The sequence below is a fragment of the Hippocampus comes genome, unplaced genomic scaffold, assembly GCF_001891065.2.
Source record: "Hippocampus comes isolate QL1 unplaced genomic scaffold, H_comes_QL1_v1.1 scaffold249, whole genome shotgun sequence".
NCBI lineage: Eukaryota > Metazoa > Chordata > Actinopteri > Syngnathiformes > Syngnathidae > Hippocampus > Hippocampus comes.
Genome location: NW_017805035.1, coordinates 1,192,495 through 1,210,493, shown reverse-complemented (window position 1 = coordinate 1,210,493; position 17,999 = coordinate 1,192,495). Strand labels below are relative to the sequence as shown.

General features: G+C 43.0%; 5 protein-coding genes across 12 annotated transcripts; 2 read left to right on the top strand and 3 right to left on the bottom strand.

Moving 5' to 3' along the window:
• The first annotated feature begins 76 nt into the window (after nt 1–76).
• Nucleotides 77–2,964, top strand: LOC109512231 (sodium channel subunit beta-1). Of its 3 annotated transcripts, none has more exons than XM_019863824.1 (5): nt 77–417; nt 935–1,101; nt 1,431–1,665; nt 2,450–2,609; nt 2,886–2,964. In XM_019863824.1, exons 1-5 carry the CDS (start codon nt 339–341, stop codon nt 2,926–2,928), a joined length of 684 nt encoding a protein of 227 aa, XP_019719383.1. In that variant the 5' UTR covers nt 77–338; the 3' UTR covers nt 2,929–2,964. The 3 variants fall into 3 exon arrangements, with proteins under 3 accessions (XP_019719383.1, XP_019719385.1, XP_019719384.1); XM_019863826.1 differs by having other exon boundaries at nt 78–417; nt 2,515–2,609; XM_019863825.1 differs by lacking the exon at nt 2,886–2,964 and having other exon boundaries at nt 80–417; nt 2,515–2,707.
• Nucleotides 2,965–3,077: 113 nt separating this feature from the next.
• Nucleotides 3,078–4,461, top strand: LOC109512232 (potassium voltage-gated channel subfamily E member 1-like). The gene is made up of 2 exons (XM_019863827.1): nt 3,078–3,451; nt 3,760–4,461. Exon 2 carries the CDS (start codon nt 3,788–3,790, stop codon nt 4,148–4,150), a length of 363 nt encoding a protein of 120 aa, XP_019719386.1. The 5' UTR covers nt 3,078–3,451; nt 3,760–3,787; the 3' UTR covers nt 4,151–4,461.
• On the bottom strand, nt 4,223–7,266 carry dnajc28 (DnaJ (Hsp40) homolog, subfamily C, member 28). 3 transcript variants are annotated; one of them, XM_019863820.1, is made up of 2 exons: nt 6,800–7,266; nt 4,223–5,942 (listed from the first exon to the last, which is right to left on the bottom strand). In XM_019863820.1, exon 2 carries the CDS (start codon nt 5,926–5,928, stop codon nt 4,786–4,788), a length of 1,143 nt encoding a protein of 380 aa, XP_019719379.1. In that variant the 5' UTR covers nt 5,929–5,942; nt 6,800–7,266; the 3' UTR covers nt 4,223–4,785. The 3 variants fall into 3 exon arrangements, with proteins under 3 accessions (XP_019719379.1, XP_019719381.1, XP_019719380.1); XM_019863822.1 differs by having other exon boundaries at nt 6,824–7,266; XM_019863821.1 differs by having other exon boundaries at nt 4,255–5,942; nt 6,746–7,266.
• A 1,024-nt stretch (nt 7,267–8,290) lies between these two features.
• pycard (PYD and CARD domain containing) lies at nt 8,291–10,241 on the bottom strand. 2 transcript variants are annotated; one of them, XM_019863881.1, is made up of 4 exons: nt 9,645–10,230; nt 9,108–9,152; nt 8,899–8,970; nt 8,291–8,649 (listed from the first exon to the last, which is right to left on the bottom strand). In XM_019863881.1, the coding sequence occupies exons 1-4, from the start codon at nt 9,889–9,891 to the stop codon at nt 8,387–8,389; spliced, it is 627 nt and encodes a 208-aa protein (XP_019719440.1). In that variant the 5' UTR covers nt 9,892–10,230; the 3' UTR covers nt 8,291–8,386. The 2 variants fall into 2 exon arrangements, with proteins under 2 accessions (XP_019719440.1, XP_019719441.1); XM_019863882.1 differs by lacking the exon at nt 8,899–8,970 and having other exon boundaries at nt 9,645–10,241.
• A 452-nt stretch (nt 10,242–10,693) lies between these two features.
• On the bottom strand, nt 10,694–15,962 carry etsrp (ETS1-related protein). Of its 3 annotated transcripts, none has more exons than XM_019863878.1 (7): nt 15,709–15,962; nt 15,524–15,605; nt 13,302–13,403; nt 13,142–13,216; nt 12,226–12,630; nt 11,976–12,094; nt 10,694–11,885 (listed from the first exon to the last, which is right to left on the bottom strand). In XM_019863878.1, the coding sequence occupies exons 1-7, from the start codon at nt 15,748–15,750 to the stop codon at nt 11,628–11,630; spliced, it is 1,083 nt and encodes a 360-aa protein (XP_019719437.1). In that variant the 5' UTR covers nt 15,751–15,962; the 3' UTR covers nt 10,694–11,627. The 3 variants fall into 3 exon arrangements, with proteins under 3 accessions (XP_019719437.1, XP_019719438.1, XP_019719439.1); XM_019863879.1 differs by having other exon boundaries at nt 12,226–12,627; XM_019863880.1 differs by having other exon boundaries at nt 13,302–13,370; nt 15,709–15,961.
• Between the last annotated feature and the right edge of the window lie 2,037 nt (nt 15,963–17,999).

Genomic DNA, 17,999 nt, shown 5'->3' with positions numbered 1-17,999 from the left:
GACATTATTCTACAGCATGTGATATCAAGGGAAAAGTCCAAAATATCCCAGTAAGTAGGTGCACAGTGACACAATTGAAGGCCATCCATCCACCCATCTACAGTATGTCTGCTGAGACAAGCGTTCTCGAGCCATCGGGGATCTCGTATGGGTGTCTCGTCATCTCAAGTTCCCAGCTGGCTTTCGGGATTGTTGACACCCTCTAAATATAACCTTCTTAAAGTCGGAGCAGCGGGTACCCAGGGAGACGACAAACCACTCGCGAAACAACTTTGTGTTTTCGCTGCCATATTTGGGGACTTGTTTTTCACATAAACTGAGGACTTCATGGAGGCTGGATGATTTGCGCGGGTGGATTTTGGTCAATGGCTCCCAGAAAAGTCCAGTGGCCTCTTGTCATTGTCGTCAGTCTGCTTGGTGAGTCCAAAAATCACTCAAAAGGGATATTTTGACCCCCCCCCCCCACACACACACAGGAATTAATGCCAAATGACATTTAAATAGAAGTTATAGGTCAACCAAGTGAAGGTAAAATTGAAATAAAGTAAAACTGCGCACCCGTCTCGTCAGATGCCCGACAAGAGGTGGTGAAAAGGGAATCGGAAGCAGAGCGACACTGTTACCTAGTGGCCTTTTGCGGTTTCCTCGTGCATTCCAAAAACATGCTTGGAAGGCTAATTGAAGACTCTTAAACTGTCCGTAGGTGTGAATGTGACAGTGGATGGTTGGTTGTCTGTATGTGCCCTGTGATTGGCTGTCGACCAGTTCAGGGCGTACCCCCCTCTCAGTCAGCTGGGAGAGCCTGCAGCACACCTGTGACAGAGAATGGATGGATGGATTTGTTATTTTTTTACAGTAAAATGTATACTGTTGATAAGTGATGAAAAATATTCGGTACCACAATATCTTTTCGTTGCCCTGTCAATCCGTGTAGTGCGCGAGTGTCTGGGGGGCTGCTCTGAGGTGGACTCGCTGACAGAGGCCGTGCAGGGCGAGCCCTTCGTGCTGGGCTGCATTTCCTGCAAGAAACGAGGGGAAGTGTCGGCCATCACCACCGTCGACTGGCATTTCAGACCTCAAGGAGAGGAAAACTTCACGCACGTGAGATCACAGCTGACAATTTCCTTTATGCGGAACTGAACGTACCGTGACATTCTTTTTTTTTTGAGATAAGCGCGGTCGTTTGAAGAATTGTTTCGCTTTGACTTGCATGCAAAAAATTTGAAATACGAGTGCTTTATGGTGTCGGGGATCTAGACTTGACTCCCGTCACAACAAGCAGCAATTTGGCATATCGTGACCCAAATCTTATGAAGCTCGACCCAGAGTTGATGTGTTGTGTCAAAGTAAACTTAAAAAATATAGATAAATAAAACAACGAGACTTGCATGTGTATTTAAGGCAAAACGCATCCTGGCTTTTCCCCTCAGATCTTCCACTACGAGCATCCGAGCGCCGACGTGATGGACGATGCCTTCAGGGGACGTTTGGACTGGCTGGGCACACGGGGCGAGGACATCCAGGCCGGCACCGTCGCCGTGCGCAACGTCAGCTACGGGGACGCCGGCACATATCGCTGCATCTTCAACCGAACGCTCCTGCTGGCGGGCTTCCGGCACCAAGTCAGCGTGGAGAAGGAGGTGGAGCTCAGCGTGGTTCACGCCGGTGAGTACGAGTCAGTCGGAATACTGCAAGAACAAGATTTGTCACAAGAAGGTCACCATTTTGGGAGAACAGGTCAAAATCTGGCTAGCTTAGTTAAAATTTTCTGAAAATGAGTTGTGATTTAACTTGAACAAGTTGTTTGGGAAAATATTGTGAGAAGAAATCACAATTCCCGAGAACATGTAAAGAATAATGAAGTTGGAATTTTCCAGAGAACGGTTGGAATTTTGGGGGGCAATTAATTTTATGAAAATAAACTGTCAGCATTCAAGTGTAAATTGCAGTTTTATTTCAAAACGTCTGCTTCGCAGCACGATCGAAAACACACTTTTCGGCAACGGAATCACTTCCTGCTTTCCTTTTCTTCAGCCAATCAGAAAGCTATCAACATAAAAACATGTCTCAGCAATTATTACACCACAGAATGCAATTTAGATAACCTTAACATGAAACAATATGATGCTCAAACATCAAATGATAATAATTAATAATATAACATAAGATGACAGTAGGACAAAATGGAATCATACAAGGACAAAATCGTAAAAAAGCTGAGCGTGGCCTGTTTTTACCCACAGGTACAGATGACGACTGACAGAACCCTTTCTACAATATAACATAAGATTACACAAGGACAAAATGGAATCATACAAGGACAAATCGTGATCTTATGAGCATAAATTGTAATGTTTCCGGATTGATGTGAAATTTTCGGAGAATGAGATGCTATGTTTTGAGGTTGTGTGTGTGTGTTTTGTTTTGATTTTTGTGATCTGTTTTGAAGCCAAGCGGGAGCTGGCGGCGGTGGTGTCGGAGATGGTCATGTACGTGCTGATAGTGTTTCTGCAGTTGTGGCTCATCGTGGTGGTGGTCTACTGCTACAAGAAGGTGTCCGACGACATGGACGCCCGCGAGGCTCGCAGAGCTCTTAAGGCTCCCAAGGAGTACGTTGAATAATTCTTTCAGCCTGCCATGCATGTTTTTGGAATGTGGGAGGAAACCGGAGTACCTGGAGAAAACCTGCGCAGGTCCGGGGAGAACATGCAAACTCCACACAGGGAGGCCGGAGCTGGAATTGAACCCAGTACCTCTGCACTGTGAGGTCGACTCGCCAATCACTGGTCTACCGGGCCGCCCTTGTTAACATGCAGAAAAACAACAAAAGAAAAGCACTGTGACATGTAGCATGCTTACAAAGTGGGGTTTTGTTTGTGTTGCAGACTCCTGGACTGTGATGGCATCAAGTTGGAGGAAGCTAAATAATCAAATAAATTATATTTTCAAAAACACATTGGGTAGTATGTAAAATTGTGTTTCCGTTACAAATATTTTTTGTAATTTTTTGTATTTGTTTTATATATATGTAATGTATAAAAATTATCAAAGTAATTATTCTGATGGATGTACAATATGTATCTCATTCGTCATACAGGTACATACTGTAGTGGACTGCAAAAGTTGCGTTCAAGGACATGTGGAGGTCACAGTAACACAGTGAAAGCATTATTCTGCCAATGAGCTGTCATTTCACACTGTCATTTGGTCTTAATAATACGGGGGTTAGGGGTGTCGAAACGTAGGTATAATTTGCATCACGGTGTCCTCACATATTTACTGGAGTGAAATGAAGTTAAAAATGCTTTCATTAAAAGTGATGACAGCGAGGTACTGGAGGTGTTTTAGGACCCAGCGGTTAGATTATGATGATTATTTTTTGGGGGGGCGATGTGGAGGTAAAAAAATGAGTTTGGTCCATCGAGCTCGGACAACCAAAGTCATCAGACAGGTAAGTTTTTCCTTCTGAGCAGCAAGAATTCTCAATACATTCACAATAAAATTCAGACAATATGCCATGCAGAAAGGTAAAACGTGTTTGTTTTCTGATCAGTGATTTATTGGAACTTTGTCATGTAACGAACTGACTTTTGTTAACATGGCTCTAAACACAAGGAAGGTAGTTGAGTTTTTAAACATGTATTCAAAAAAAAAAGTCCTGTTCTTGCCAAAACCGTGTTTCCAAGGGAGCATAACACTCAAAAGTGTTATGGCTGTTAAGTGTTAAGACCGCTGTCCTGTATCGTGCTCACCTTGCAGTTAACGGGGCGTCCAGCAGGAGGCGGCCATGTCTCACATCAACGGCACTGAACTGACTTCCCTGCTTCTGTCCTTGCTGCATCACTGTCTCAACGCAACCACTGCTAAACCGCCACTGAACCACACCAAAACCTCCGCCGCATCCCAAGGAGTCTTCTACATCCTTCTGGTGCTCGCCATGTTCAGCTTCTTCTCCTTCGCGGTCATGTTCAGGTTCATCCGTTCCAGGAAGCTAGAGGGCTCCCAGGACCCGTACCAGCAGTACATCGCCCGAGACTGGAGCCAGAAGCGGACGCCGTCCACGGCTGCCGTGACTCGGGCTCGGCAGGTCGTTGAGGTGTCATCGTCGGTGATCATCAGTAACCCGGCGACAGAGCAGGAAAGCTCGTGAAACATAGACATGCACCTGCAACATGAGGAAGTGACTGCCTTGAATTTTTTATTTTTTTTGGGGGGGGGGGTATGGGCAGCATGTTCAGTACCACTATTTTTTTCCAGACCGTTATCAGTACTGTTTGAGTACTCACTAATATCGAGTGGCGTCTTTTGAAATATAAAATTTAACACAAAAAACTGTGAACAAAGACCTTTCTCTCTTCCGCAGATGATGGTTCGCCGATGTAGCAAACGTCGCAGTATCGCGCCAACTACTGCTAAGAAGGACTTACACAACTTCTGATTAAAAAAAAAAAAAAAAAATTGTCTTAAGTATCAGTGGCTGGCATCGGCAGCTCCCATGAGTATCAGATACCTTAAAATAAGGCTGTATGAGCCCAATAATGATACCTAGTAACAGTACTTGCCCACTGCCAGTTTCCATTATGATGGTTGGAAATAACTGGACAAATTAAAATTCGTTCCAACAGTACCACCTGAAATCTTCTTCGATGTCAGAGTCCAGGTCGCAAATGGTCTGTTTCAGCTATCATTTAAGGTTAGACAGTCGAACATTGTTTAAAACGTTGTTCAATCAAGTCAAAGATTAAAGTGACAAATGGATGAAAATGAAATGAAGTTTCCTGTCATTCATTTGAGCCAACTTTGCATCCACGAAACCAGTCCTCGCTTTGCGTCTGCAGACTTGGCAGCGACATGGGCGGCATTGACCCTTTTCCTCTCCTCTTTCCTCTTCTGTCGCTGCTCAAGTCGGCGGCATCCGGCCACCTCTTCCGCACGCCGGACCTCCCGCGCCAAGTTGAAGTGCACCATTTGCATCTGGAGCATGGGAACAATCAGGTTGTAGCTGTCCACCTTCTTGTTGAGTTTCGCCAGCTCTTCTTCGGCATGGGCGCACAGCTCCTCCCAGCGGAGGCGCTCCGTCGGGCCGAGGGGTTCGCCCAGCCCGGCGCGACCATCCAGCAGCTCTCGCCTGATGCGATCGGCGGTCTCGCGGATGTCGCGCTGAGTGAGCACCCAGGGTGGCTGGTAGCCATTGTCCATGAGGATGCGATTGAGGTTGTGCGTCATGGGGTCGGCGTAGGGGTTGTGTTGGAACTTGTTGAGCGGCTTTCCGGCACCACTCAGGTTGCGGAAGTCGCCACGGGCCATGGACTCCTGGATTAGGTCCTCCACCAGCCGCTCCACCGCTTGTGTGATTTTGATATTCCTGCTGCGCCGCCGCATGTCCCGCTCCACTAGCGCCCCCTCAGACGCTGCCGCCCTCTCCTGCTCCCTCTGCCGGTAGTCCAGAACTTGCTCGGCGGCCCTGTCGGCACGGAAGTGGCGGTACTGGCGCTCGCGCTGGCTCGGGGTGCCTGAACCCACGCCCTCGTAGCTGAGGTAGTGTCTATGCTGAGGGGCCACACCTGCAGCTGGGTCCTTGTCCTCATCCTCGTCCGGCATTCTATCCCGAGACCGGGCCTCACTGCAGTGTGCCAGCACGCATCGGTAGGCCTCCTCCACCCGGGTAAAAAGAGCGGTATCAGCAGTGGGCGAGCCAGAGTCCGGGTGGTAGAGCTTGGCCAGGCGCAGGTAGGACACCTTCACCCGCTCGGGGCTGATGGACTCGTTTTCGGGCAGCTGCAGCAGCCGGTAGCTCTCTCTAATAAGACTGCCGCTGATGTGAGGTTTGCCGCTCAAGGTCCGGAGCCAGCAGAACCCGCCAGAACAAAGCAGCAGGAGGGATGCATGACGGGAGGAGTTGCTGGACACCAGGAGATGGGAACTCATTTCTCATCGCACTCCTGGAATGAGCAAATAAAACAATCAGAATGTGGCCCACCCTGAGAAATGTTTACAATTGTTTATGTAATACAATCTAAAATCGTAAATATACAATTTCTTTTCTGAACAAAAACTTCAAAACCAAGCAGCCATCATTCATAAATACAGTAATTCCTTAAGGCATCCCTAAAAATTAAGCTTTCGAAAGGGGTATCCCAACCACTTGCTGAAAGACGTGATCCAGCACTTAGAACCTATATGACGGTCGCCACATTAACAGACGCTAACATACCTGTTAAGGGTTAATTAACGCCAAGTTAAAGATGAATCATAGAGATGACCACTGGAATAGGAATATGAGGCTACAATAAACATTATCTGATGCGCCCATGGGAATATCTGAAAAAAATTTACAGGATTTTTACGTGACAAGAAAAAAACATGTCTTGGATCACGGCTTTTATTTTGTTTAGTTGACAAACAAAGAACGTGAATTAAATCGCCTCTCATTTACGAAATTTAAGAGTAAATAACTAATACGTTGCAAAGTTTATTTCATTCTCTTTGGGCTTAATTAAATAATGTATTTTAGCATGATCCAATTTCTAAAAGAATGTGCTGACATATTTAATTTGAATAACATTTTCTTTCCATTTGTAATAAATTAAGGCAACTGTATATCGGCAACGTCATAAAACTCCCGGATGTCATACCGTCCATTAGCTAGAAGCTACCCAGCCCGTGGCGATAGAAGTAAGCTAAAACCTTCAGTACGGACGTCGGGCTGCTTTGTGCGAACCCTGGCTGCCACGCAAATACCCACACGAACGTGTCAATTTGCTCCCCGCAAACTACAAAAACAAAGAAACTCAATTACAAATAGGAAACGAAAATAGGTCACCTGCTCGTCGCTGTGGTTGTTCCGTTTTGCCGAGTCTTCTTCGTTTGCTTGCTTTTCACTGGCGGTTGGTGAGAAAGTGCATCAGCGACATCTTGCGAACCGGAACCCAAACGACAAAAACTTCGTAATGATGACACCCTAACTTCGATGTTTCAAACATGTACTTTTAGTGGATGTTGTTGTTAGCAAATTTTGCAATATTCTTATAGTGCCTTGACAAGAAAATGCTAAACAAGTTAGTCTGACAATAATATTTCTGGAGATTCACACGACAGTACATGAACAACAAACCAAGTGTCAGGTTAACACAAAGTTGACCAGGATGAATCCCGCAGTCCATCCTCACGTTTCGTTGGTCAAGGCAACAGTCCAAATGACACAAGATTAAAATGTTTAAAAGTTTAATTAAGTCTTGAAAAAAAATGTACACAATTAAGTGGTCTAAAAATTGAAATAAATGGACAATTTAAAAAAATCCCACATTTTCTTCGAATTTAAAAAAGATTCAAGTGATTTTAAAATAAACTTGTTACAAAATGAATAAAATAAAATTGCTACAAAATGTCACGCTGACATGTAAAAACCAAGATTTTTTTAGGGGTCGGATGCAGCAATTTTACAGGGCCTTTGTGGGTACATCGTGTACAGGGCCAGCGCTAATCTGTGCATCCAACAACATTGCTGCTCATTTTATTTTTTTGGCTTTGTTTTGATGCTTCTCTTAATTGCGTGAAAGCTTGCTTTTCACTGGCGGTTGGTGAGAAAGTGCATCAGCGACATCTTGCGAACCGGAACCCAAACGACAAAAACTTCGTAATGATGACACCCTAACTTCGATGTTTCAAACATGTACTTTTAGTGGATGTTGTTGTTAGCAAATTTTGCAATATTCTTATAGTGCCTTGACAAGAAAATGCTAAACAAGTTAGTCTGACAATAATATTTCTGGAGATTCACACGACAGTACATGAACAACAAACCAAGTGTCAGGTTAACACAAAGTTGACCAGGATGAATCCCGCAGTCCATCCTCACGTTTCGTTGGTCAAGGCAACAGTCCAAATGACACAAGATTAAAATGTTTAAAAGTTTAATTAAGTCTTGAAAAAAAATGTACACAATTAAGTGGTCTAAAAATTGAAATAAATGGACAATTTAAAAAAATCCCACATTTTCTTCGAATTTAAAAAAGATTCAAGTGATTTTAAAATAAACTTGTTACAAAATGAATAAAATAAAATTGCTACAAAATGTCACGCTGACATGTAAAAACCAAGATTTTTTTAGGGGTCGGATGCAGCAATTTTACAGGGCCTTTGTGGGTACATCGTGTACAGGGCCAGCGCTAATCTGTGCATCCAACAACATTGCTGCTCATTTTATTTTTTTGGCTTTGTTTTGATGCTTCTCTTAATTGCGTGAAAAATGGAGGACCTTGATCCAGACCTGCTCCCAAATCGTGGGCGGAGACAATCAACACTGGATTGGGATTATGGAAATTATCTGAAGGGTTACACCAAAGAGGAAAACTATGACAAGAGAATTAACGTCGTGATGAGACATCTACCCTTTGCGCTCGAGGTCGGCCACGAGGAACGGCTCGTACTTCTTGAGGCTTTCTAAGAATATGTTCTTGGCATCGATGCCGGACTTGAGAGCTAGCTTGTAGATGTTCCTTGTCTTGCCCTGGTTGCCTGGCGTACAGCTAATTTTCTCATAGATCGCGTCCTGGATGACATTCTCCTTCAGCAGGAAATCCAGAATGGAATCAATGTTGCACACACGCTCTGTCAGCTCCAGTTGGTGCTTATCCACAAAGTGCACCTCTGAGGGACAAAATATTAGGGACAGTTGTCAAAACAATCGGTACAGAAAATAATATGATAAAAATACACAATTTGGGGAAAAGGCACAAATAATAGAGAAAATAATAGTGATATAAGCACAGGTCTATCGATCTATCTCTACACATATGCACACATATACTTATTGACATGCATATAGAATAAGTAGGAACAAATATAGAGCGAGTATAAAATAAATAAAAAAAATAACGTGGACATCCGGCTAGTTACCGCTGGAGCACGCCGTGTCACTCGAAGATCCAGCTTTGTCTCCATTTGAAGATGCATTTGTTCCTGCTGGTGCTTGAATAGATAACAATTAAAGTTTAGTAGCTTGTACGGTGCCATTTGAGTATTTTCAGCCTTAATTAAGGGTGTTGCTATCAATAATGTCGAGCAAACAAAAGAAATGAAATGAAATAGAAAAGACGAACACCTACTTTTCCTCGTAGATGACTTTGGGAACAGTTCGGCCATCTGCTCATCTGCCAAAACGTGATCAAAATATGTCAGATTTGCACTTACATGACTAGTAAAATATGAAACAAATATACAATATAGGATATGTAATACAGTATATGGAAAATTACATTGAAATATAAAAAAACTAATAAAATAAACAATATGAACTATTCAAAAATGTAAGTCTTCCAAACTACGTTACCAACATTTCAAAATATTCAATGAAAAATAAAAATGTATCGGCTTTTAAAATATTTTTGAAAATACAAGATAATGAACAAAAATCTCAGTCCACTACTAACATTTTCGGAAAAAAATACAATTCGAAAAAATGTGAAAGCGTTAGGTAAAAACAATGACAATGTCTTGGGGAAAAATATCTGCGAAAGGTATCATCCATACTTCACTGTTTTATGGTATTTCTTCCAAAAGTTCAAAATCTGACACCACGACTAAACTTTACACACACACGCGCGCGCGCACCGACACACACACACACACACCATCACATTTACCCAGCTCTTTGGCTTCGTTGAAGCATTTGATGGACTTCAGAAGTTCAGAGGTGACGGCTGGAGCGTCGTCCTCGGTGAACGTGGACACCAGCACATTGGTTACCTCCATGAAGTTCTTGTCCTCCACCTTGCTGAATGCAACCTTTCGGTCGCCGCCGCGGGCCATCAAAGCCATCCCGAACTTTTCAAAGTTCTTCTTGGACAAGTTCTCCAGCACGTCCGCGATCAACATCTTTTTGGAAGGCATCTTTTAGCGGGGAATGTGGTAAGGAACACGAGAGAGAAGAGGTCTCCAGGACGCAGGGCGGTTTCTTGTGATAGTTTCACTTTCCTTACTTGATCCCGGAAATGGTTATTACGAAATCACGAACCTCGAGATAAGGCGTGCACACACATAATTACAGAGTAATTTATTCAAACTCACGACTTTATGGACCTGACATACTTGAGTTTTGAGCAAAGCGCAATCGATTAACTTGGGGGTTTACATATTTTCGAGTTACTCTGAACGCAGCACCGCCCGCCCGGTGCCGCCTATGTTTGAACTGGACCACGAAAATGTACCGCGGAATATTTCATAACACAATCGTACCATGTATATTGTCAGTTAACACGGAGAGTCGTGCAATCTAATCACTTTTCCCTCATACTCATAAATGACCGTAGTCTGACCCGCCCGCCAAAGATTTACCGTTATTTTTTAAATCATAAATACTGGATTAAACGCTTCCTTTCCGTAATGGCGGGAACCCCTCCCCCCGCCACCTCCCACCTTGGAAGGAGGCGTTTCAAATCTCTGATGATAGACTGACTGTCACCCAGGTCCTTGAGTCCTTGCGTCCGAATGTGTGAACCTGGTGAACCTGTGGACCTTGTCACCTCGCGACCCGGACAACCAAATCGTATGATCCAGCACTAGACTGCATTTACTCTTTTCCGCCTTTTTCCAACAGAAGGGGGCTGCCTTCTTTCTCACGCATGCGCATTGTAAATTCCAAGTCTCGTCATTAACCAGTCATCACGCAGGCTGGAAACCAGCACGACACATGTGGAAATTAGTTGAGTTTATTCATTGTAATTCGACAGCAGAGGTAGACCTGAGTTCTGTATACATATAAAAATATAATAAATGCACAAAACTCCACTGTATCAACAGTATTTACAAGTATTTTGTCAACAGAAACAAGAGTAAAACCTTTGCAGTATTAGCCTCATACATTAAAAAAAAAAGTTGGAATGAAACAAAAGAAACGGTCATTTCTTTTATTCATACCATCTTAGAAATCTTGTAATTGGGACTCTTCTCAGAAAATGGCCATTTGTACCATTTATTTTCCCTCCTTAATACTGTGTTTATTTCCAAAAAAGGTCTGAGTGTGAGTGTGTGTGTCTATATGTGTGTATTCAAATTTCATTTGTCATATCTCGAATGTATTTTTCTAGTATAATTGCAATATTTGGCAAGAATTATGACTTCATTCACAAAATGACCGAAAATGATTTTAGTTGCATAAAATTACTTTTTTTTTTTTTTTGCTCATAAAATTGCAGATTTTTGTTGCATTGTGGCCACTTCACCGGCAATCTTTCTTTCTTGTAAGATTGTCCATCTTTTTCTCACGAATGGCAACCTTTGTGTAAAACTGCACCTTTTTCTCGTAAATGTAAGAATTGTCCTTTGTAATATCTGTTCCGAACTTCGATGACTTCAACCTCATAGTATCAGAATTTTTTTTTTTCTTGGCCTTCTTAGTGTGGCGCTAATACTCTTTGCTGATTACCGTTGTTGGAGATGCGGCGTCACCTTCCTCTTTGTAGTGCTTGAAATGCCTCCTTCGCCCCGAGCTTGACATATTCAATTCTTCCACTACAAATTCTGCTCACCGCATGGTGAATTTGGACAGAAATGTCACTTATTGTGTACATGACACTACTCACATGGTCCATCGCACTTCGTTTTGATTAGGTTTGTTTTTTTTTTCTTTACTCCCATCGCTCGCTGCTGAACTCTGACGTGGACGACTCTGTGCTGCTGGCGGTAGGCAAAATGTTCAGGCTGCTCAGCACCTCCTGCGCCGTCTTTCCCAACATGCCCTGCACGTCGCAGACAAAGCGGTAGACGTAGCGCTTGCCTGCCGTCTTGTGGATGATGTTCTTGTGGTAATAGTAGCGAAGGCCCCGGCTCAGCTTCTCGTAGTTCATCTTGGGCTTGTTCTTGCACTGGCCCCAGCGCTTTGCTACCTGTGGAGGGCAAGACAAAATTGGAGTCAAACAATTTCAAAGCAAAGACGACGTCCCTATATGATGTTAGGAAGGAGTGAAAAATCTTACTTCAGTGGGGTCGGACATCTTAAACTCCCAGCCGTCCCCCGTCCAGGAAATGAAGGTGCGACAGGTCGAGTCCAGAAGAAGCTCTAGTAGAAACTGCCACAGCTGGATGGGGCCCGAACCTGACAAAACACACGTGAAAATATGTCTGTTGTAGTTGCCATGGCAACCACGGCTATGCATTCACTTCAAACAATTGTTAAAAAAAAAAACAAAAAAACAAACATTCTAGAAAAACAAAAGCAATACAAACCCGGATAAGCGGACATAGCGGCCATTTGACTGTCCCTCTCGGGCCGCTGGAGGTTTTTGCGCTTGGGCGCGCGGGGGTAGTAGTTGTCTGACGGCTGTGGGCTAGCGTTGGTGGGGGCGGGGCAGATGGAAGACGTAGGCGGGTGGGGCAGGGGGTTCCCGAAACCGGATGGGGAGTATTCGGACCAAAAGGCTCTCCTCTGGCTGTCCGAATCCGGGTAGAGGTCGGCCGAGTGATGGGGGTAGCCCAAGTCTGCGTCGCTTTTTACGCTTGGGAAAGGGCTGTGGTTGCCCTCCGCGGCTGGGGTGAACGGTTCCCTCCCGGGCAAAAGGCTCTGGTAGCTCTGGTTGGTTCCTGGCTCCTGGTAGCCACCCGCTTGGGGCTGCTCCACCATCAACCCGTCTGCTGGAGGGAAACCGAGCTTAAGAACGTTGAAAGCCGCACAAAATATGGTACTGCTATCTATCAGGGCTCCATCCTATTTACACACGGGCTAGTGAGCATCTCTAAAATTGAAAAATGGAAATGTGCAGCGAATACATGTGATCGATATTGGAATTGGTATCAGCCAATCTAAGTCATGGACGACTGAGGTCTCGATATGGGAAGCATAAAACCTTGATCTGAACAGCCCTACTTTTTATTGGTGGAAATCATCAACACTGTTGTGACAAATTACTCTATTTTTGAAGTTATTATTGTTGGGAAAAACTATTGAATGTGGGGAGGGGCGAATAAAGATAATGTACTTTTTTATTGTATTCTTTTCTTTCGTGAGTTGGGTTAAATCAAATTATGAATGTTTATTTATGAATTTCTTCATTTGAAGCCTTTCATGCACCCTGTAACCTGATAAACATGATAAGCTGTCCACTGTAATAACGGCTGTGCCCGATAGGGTTCAACAAAACCTCACCTTGTGGATAAGAAGTCCACCAGCTGAACTCCTGGAATGAGTCCAAGTTGAAGAGGCCGATATCGCTTGAGTTAACTGCAAAAAAAAAAAAAAAAAAAAAAGATGACATGAATTTGAGTGTATCATTAATTGTACATTCTGTCCGATGTTGCTTACTGACCTTTGGGCGGCTCTGCATAGCAGTTGTCAAGCGAATACTGCGGCGGCTGCGTGGATGCCTTGCTGCTGTCTAACAGAAAAGACACATCTTCACCAGGGTAGTCTGGAGGTTACATGCACACATGTACACACACGTTAGGTAAGATTCATACGTCCATATTAGGAAAATATTGTTATAATTTTTCTAATGGTTTTCCGCTTTATTTTTTTTATCTTACAGCACCACTGAAATTAAAGAAAAATAAATCTCAGACAAAAAAAAAAAAAAAAGAAAAAAAAACATTTTGGTAAAATGCATAAATGTGGTCCAAAAATCCAAACATGTATGTCAAAAATGTTCAGGTAAAACCAGAAAATTTGGTGTTTACATCTGGCCTAATGTCAGGACGGACACACACACACACACACACACACACACACACACACACACACACACACAGCGCACAAAATGGTTGGTTGATTGGGTGTGATGATGACAATAAAACGACACGAAACATGACACTTGCAGTAACTATGTATAGCCACTAGATGGTAGTATTATTCTGAAAACAACTTCCGGCTAACGAGCCATAGATTTTCTTCAAAGGCTGAGCGTTTTTGTATTTTTACTTTTAATTCCTGTATTTATACGAACAAAGACTTTATTAATTCAACCAGCGTAACTGTAAGTATTTATTTTACTTTGTTACCGTTTTCATAATGATGGTCTTATTTTATACACTTGCACGGTTGTCAGGAAATGGTATGACGTAACACATGGCCTGTATATTTAATTAAGATTTTATTAATCAATGAGAGTACTTTTACTTTATTTTACTTGTATTTAGTGACCTTTTAAAGCAGTGGCCTAATTTTTTTTAGACATTTACATGACCACCAAGGAGGCGGAAATGTGGCTTAAAACATGACCTGTGGAGTTAATAAAGCTTTTATTCATTCAACTGGCATCATTGTCAGTATTTTTACTTCATTGCAGTTTTATTTTTTTTATTCAACATATTTGTTAGACTTGCACGACCATTACTGAGACAAACAATCAGTCACGCTCACAATCACACCTAGGGGCAATTTAGAGTGTTCCATTAACCTGCCATGCATGTTTTGGGACTGTGGGAGGAAACCGGAACACCAGGAGAAAACCCACGCGGGCACAGGGAGAACATGCAAACTACACACAGGAAAGCTGGATCCCGGAATCGAACCCTAGATCTCTGTAATGTGAGGTGGATGTGCTCACCAGTTGCTCACCGTGCCACCCTAATTCAATCAGCATCATTTTTTTAAAACTTGATTTTACTTTTAAGTCGCTTCTCATACAATACAAGGGACAAATAGTTCTGTAAAAACGTATTTCTTTGTTCAAAATGCAGGAAATGCAATATCCCCAACAGCAAAACCTGAAATATTTTGTTGACTTAAAAATGTGATGCAAATTTGTTGGGTGGAAATTTTGAGTTCACTCAACTTTTTTTTTCTCATTTGTAAGAATAGCCTAATGTGACTCAAAACGTAAGCATATACAGTTCATAAACAGTTGAATAATCAAATTAAATCACTTGATATTATTTCTTATTATGGGGCTGGGGGGGTATAACTCTGAAGTCATGTTCCATTTTTGAGGTTCCGCAGCAAAATGACACTGTACCTAATCAACTGTCCAGTGCACACAACAATACAAGCATCATGGCGAGGGGCCCAAAGCTGCTGTTTTAGCAATTAGACTAAACACTTATTACTGAAGAGGGTGGGGGCATTTGTTTACCATCCAATCAGCGAAGGCTGCACTTTTTTTTCCCCCCCAGCTGAATGGATGGGGAAACAGGGGAGGAAGAGCGTGGAGGAAACACCAGCGGAGGGAGTGTGACAGCGTAGTGATGGAGGGAGGGGGTTCATGCACTCTAAATCTGTTGGAGAAGGAAGTCTGGAGGAAAGGATTAGCCAGGGGAGGGTATCTTTAACTTGAGCACCCTGATTCACTCATTCACATATACACATACACTCCAACACCCCCTCCCTCACATGTGTCAAGGCCTCATTGCAAAAAGCTCTGACAGATGTGATGATGATGCCGACTGGGAAACTATTTCCTGTGTCCTTCAAGGCTCACAGGAAGCCGGCTGCATAAACAACTAGGGCCCTTCATCATCATCATCCGAATGAAAAGCATCATCATCAAAATTAGCTCTCGCAAAAAGCATAATGAAAAAAAAAAAAAACCCTCACCGAAAGATGCGAAGTCAAACCCTGCCGGCACCTCCTGGGTCTTAAAGTCCTCCATGTAGAAGCCACCCTGGCACACCTCCATCTAGCGTAAATCAGTTAAAAAATATATATATATATTTAAAAAAAGTAATAATCCACATTATTTGCCGTTGAAAGAACATTTGTGATAGCAAATGACGTCATACCTTTATTTTGGTGTCGGGCTTGATGGCGGAGTCCCAGTACATGTTGGTCCGTGGACCAGTGTGGAGTCAAGTGAAGGGAAGGGAAAGCTCCTCTGTGGTGGGACGGGTCCGTTATAAGAGCAGAGCGGACGGTGTGGGAGGGGCAGGCCGAGTCGTGACCACCGTGACGTCATAGACAATCCCCCCCCTCCCGTCGCACCCCATCTACAACCCCCAATACTTTCATTCATGAGCACCTTGCACAAATCATAAAGGAAGAATTTCAAAATCGAATGTGGACAGAACGTTTGAATCGGAAACGATATCAAAGTTTTAAACGCACATATACACTTTTTTGTAATTTCAAACAAATACATGGATATTATAATATTATACTATAATTGCCTATCTATATCAGTAGATATTTTATCAGTGGAAAAGTAATTTTTTTTCGATTGTTGGGACAAACCAACATATTTTATTGATTGGATCAACAAGCCAAGGCAGATATTGAATTGTTGTTGAAACTGCATGTAATTTTTATATTTATAACACTGTATAATCCATTTTATTTTCAATTCCAATCTCGCACATTGAGCTTTCTTTAAGAGGTGAACTGTATTACAAATAAAATATATGACATCATTATTATAAGACACGTTCAAAAATAACCGCGCTGTCTGATTCATTTGAAACCCCCAAGGTCTAAATCTACAGCAAACGTGACAGAAAATAATAAAGTTACAATCAATAAACACTAAGTGGTTTATAAATCAAGTCATAAAACACCCGCTTAATCATAACGTCAACTGTTGAAACAAAACATTTTTTTCCATTTTAAATGCCTCATGCGCAAAATCAGTGATGGAAAAAAATGATATTTTTCGCTGTTGTTTTTAATTATTCAGACACACGAACTTCTTTTTTTGACAATTGGACAAAAATAATTTAGTTTTTTGGGACATTGTCTTTTTTTTTTTTTTTTTTACAAGCAAATCTCTTTAGTCACGTCGTTTGCAACGAACCTGCAAGTGTGATAACACACACGAGCAACATGGCCACAACATCCCATAATAGACACACGTAACCCCCCATAGTGAACGGCGTAGTTGATTAAAATCCTAACTGGTGAATTTGGAGACTTTTTTTGGGGGGGGGGGTCAACCTAGCAGGCCCAAGGACTTGAGCCAAAATAAGTGTCCGCGCATTTGAAGTGAAGTGCGGCTTTTGCAAATCAGATCTCGTCTTTCTAACGAGGTAAAGGAAGGCAGAGAGCAAAAAAAAAAAATCAGTGTGTGTATCTTTAGAAGGCATTTTGCCGAAACAATGGTCCGCGAAACGCACACACATTATGAACACATGCACGCAGCCTGGTTGATGAAGAAAGTCTTGAAATCTCAGCGTGAGTGGTGGCTGCAGATAAGGGCTCCTCCAGAGCTTTATGTAAACAAACACCACTGCGCTATTCTCTCACACAAACACGCGCGCGCGCGCGCACACACACACACACACACACACACGGAGGTACGCACTCGCACACACACCAACACACACGCTCCATCTGGAAAAGCGGGCTCTCGGGTGAAATCGTGCGCGTCGTCGCTGAGTCGTGATTGGGGAGCCCCACCTCGGCCCGGCTGGCCAACAAGCCGGCTAAGGTTACACAAGCGGCGGCCGCTGATTAACTGCCGTCTTGCCGGCAACGAGCAGCTCAGGAATCCTAACACGGAACCGGCACTCACGGATCGTAACGAGACTCTAAGCATTAGTGATTACATTCTATTCATTTCCCCACGTTGAAGGATTTTATGAGTGTGTGTAATTGACACACTTAGGGCAGGCTTGGGTTGGTTGACAGTAAACAGCCTCCGAAACTGACACATGACTAAATGAGATTTAAAAAAAAATATTTCAAAAATCAGCATTTCATACGTTTGCTACCGATCAGGGGCAGCGCTACGTGGTGGCCAGTTGTGGCTGCAGGGCCACCAACGTCACTCTCTGACCACCCCCAATCCAAGGGAAAGTTTTGATACCACTGATGTTCCTGCCATTTTTTTAAACATGGACGCATTATATTCAGGCCACTTGATACTATTTACAATTAACCTGAATGCAAATGAACACTACTGTTATGTCGCGTTTCAAATTGACGGGTTTGGAAAATCTAGGCGCTAAAAAGGGATTAAAAACATTGCATAGCAAGCAAACATGGCCGAGAAGTCTTTGTTTCTTATATCATCTGCAGTATAGACATGGGTACTGTCACTTCCATGTCCAAATTGTCAATTTCCCATTTTTTTTTCACAAAC